Genomic DNA, 2,500 nt, shown 5'->3' with positions numbered 1-2,500 from the left:
GTTGAATACACACACACACACACACACACACACACACACACACACACACACACACACACACACTCACTCACTCCATGTGTTTGTGTGATGGCAGGTCAGCCCTGAGTTGTTGCGGCGACAGCGAGAGGCGGTGACCTCTGACGACCTTCAGGAGCGCCGGCGCACCATCTGCGGCCCTCCAACCGGCCTTGTTGACACGGCAACGGCACAGGCCACACCCACCAGCCCCGAGCCCCGCCCCCGGTCCACGATTGGCCACCTAGAAGGAGGCGTGTCCTCCTCCCTCCCCCCCGAGGAGGAGGCGTGGTCACCACGTGTGGACGCCACGGCAACTGCCTTGAGGAGGCCCTGCCCCCCTTCAAACGACACGAGCACAATCCGGCGACGCCCCAAACCCCGCCCCCCCAGCACTGATCGGCAGCCAATCGCAGCGCAGCCCAGGGACACGGGGGCCAATCAGAGCCCTCGGCGGCCCATGTCTGAGGCCAGTTTAGGGGGTGACTGCAGCCCAGGCTTCAGGTCTCTGCCCCGTACCCCCAAACCCAGCGTCTCCCCAAAGCCTGCGCCCCCGACCCCCGTCAGGAGAGTGCTGATCACCGGACCTGACAGCCCAGGTGAGAGACACACACACACACACACACACACACACACACACTATACACACACACACACCATACACACACACACTATACACACACACACACACACACACACACACACACACACACACACACACACACACCATACACACACACACACCATACACACACACACACCACACACACACACCATACACACACACACACACACACACCATACACACACACACACTATACACACACACACACCACACACACACACACACACACACACACACCATACACACACACACACACACACACACCATACACACACACACCATACCAGTGTTAATTTCGTTGACGAAAACTATGACGAAAAATATTCGTTAACGACCTTTTTCCCGGGACTAAGACGAGACTAAGACGTGACGAAAACGGATCTTTATAAATAAAAACTATGACTAAATCTATTTTAACTTTCGTTGACGAGACGAGACGAGACGAAAATGTTGGTGGTTGACTAAGTCACAATTGTTTTTTTTTCTAAACTTGTATGCACATCATTGGTTGAATGTTGCCCGGTCCTGTATCTATCCCTCCTCCACTCCCTGAGATGCCCCGACATGTAACTGACGCCCTAACAGACGTTATGATGGCTGAAGTTCAAGCACTCGGTACTGGAAGAAAAATAAGAATAGATATCTGGACAGTCTTTAATTATAACTTGACAGAAAATAAAACACAATGCACCGCAATAACCGGAGAGAAACCTTGTGGCTTCAAAATAGGTGGGAAGAACACAACAAGAGGCACCTGAAAGCGCACAAGACAACCCTGCTATTTATGCCAAGGTAAATGAGCTAGTAACTGTCAATGACAATTAGCTAATGTTAACTAGTTATTAGAATATATTAGCCAACATTAAGTTAACTTCAAAAGGGCAGTCGAGTGTATATGTTGTGTCAGCTTGTACAACTAGCTAGTCATTTTCGATTGAAACCTCCCGTTTGGCTTGGCAAATGAGTTCCAAAACGTTTAGCTAGCTAACGTTAGCTAACTATGAGGTAGCATAGCTAAGTTATACTAGCTATCGATTGCTAGCTAAGTTATACTAGCTATCGATAACTAGCTAGTAAACGCATTGCATAATGGACTATAGGACAGGCCACGCATGACATTAATCAAGAAAAAATAAATGAATACGTGATTGGTTTACATATCCTTGTCTTTTTATGCAATTGTTTTATTTGCATAAAATAATGCATATTGGCATTACTTTCTTGATTTAACTAAGGCCAGGTAGGCATAGTAGTTGTAATGTGCTATCACATCATTTGAATCTTCAAAATCTAGACTTGATATGCTCTTATATTTTAATGATAATACTGTTAATTAAGTATTGCCTTCAAATTATTATTTACGTTGAATTCATTGGAATTCAGCTGTAGGCATATACTAGGAGATCTGTATTTTAGAGACTAATTGCATCCACAGTTTAAGTACTGCAAGCTTGACTATTATGCCGTTGTAGACACAACACAAGGGGTCCCCGCGCCTGAGAGGGGAAGTAAAGGAGTTTAATGTGGCTATAAGATGGACTTTTAAATGTGACTAAAACTAGACTAAAATGTAATGAGACTTCGTCGACTAAAACTAGACTAAAATGTTCTGAGTTTTCGTCGACGAAAACTAGACTAAAACTAAGGAGGATAAAAATGACTAAAAGTGACTAAAACTAATATACATTTTCGTCTAAAGACTAAGACTAAATCTAAAATAGCTGCCAAAATTAACACTGCACCATACACACACACACACACACACACACCATACATACACACACACACACCATACACACCATACACACACACACACACACACACACCATACACACACACACACACACACACCATACACAC

General features: G+C 45.3%; 1 protein-coding gene across 1 annotated transcript in view; it reads left to right on the top strand.

The window, feature by feature from the left end:
* LOC122132672 (caskin-1-like) overlaps positions 1-614 on the top strand; it is a gene marked incomplete at its 3' end in the record, with an annotated part of 2,912 nt that extends 2,298 nt beyond the window's left edge. Inside the window, exon 3 of the mRNA XM_042707290.1 lies at positions 95-614. Coding sequence (XP_042563224.1) covers positions 95-614 — 520 coding nt within the window. The remainder of the gene's footprint in view (positions 1-94) is intronic.
* Between the last annotated feature and the right edge of the window lie 1,886 nt (positions 615-2,500).

This window comes from Clupea harengus, unplaced genomic scaffold, assembly GCF_900700415.2.
Source record: "Clupea harengus unplaced genomic scaffold, Ch_v2.0.2, whole genome shotgun sequence".
In the NCBI taxonomy this organism is placed as follows: Eukaryota; Metazoa; Chordata; class Actinopteri; order Clupeiformes; family Clupeidae; genus Clupea; species Clupea harengus.
The sequence above is the reverse complement of the archived record's forward strand: the minus strand, read 5'-3'. Positions and strand labels throughout refer to the sequence as shown.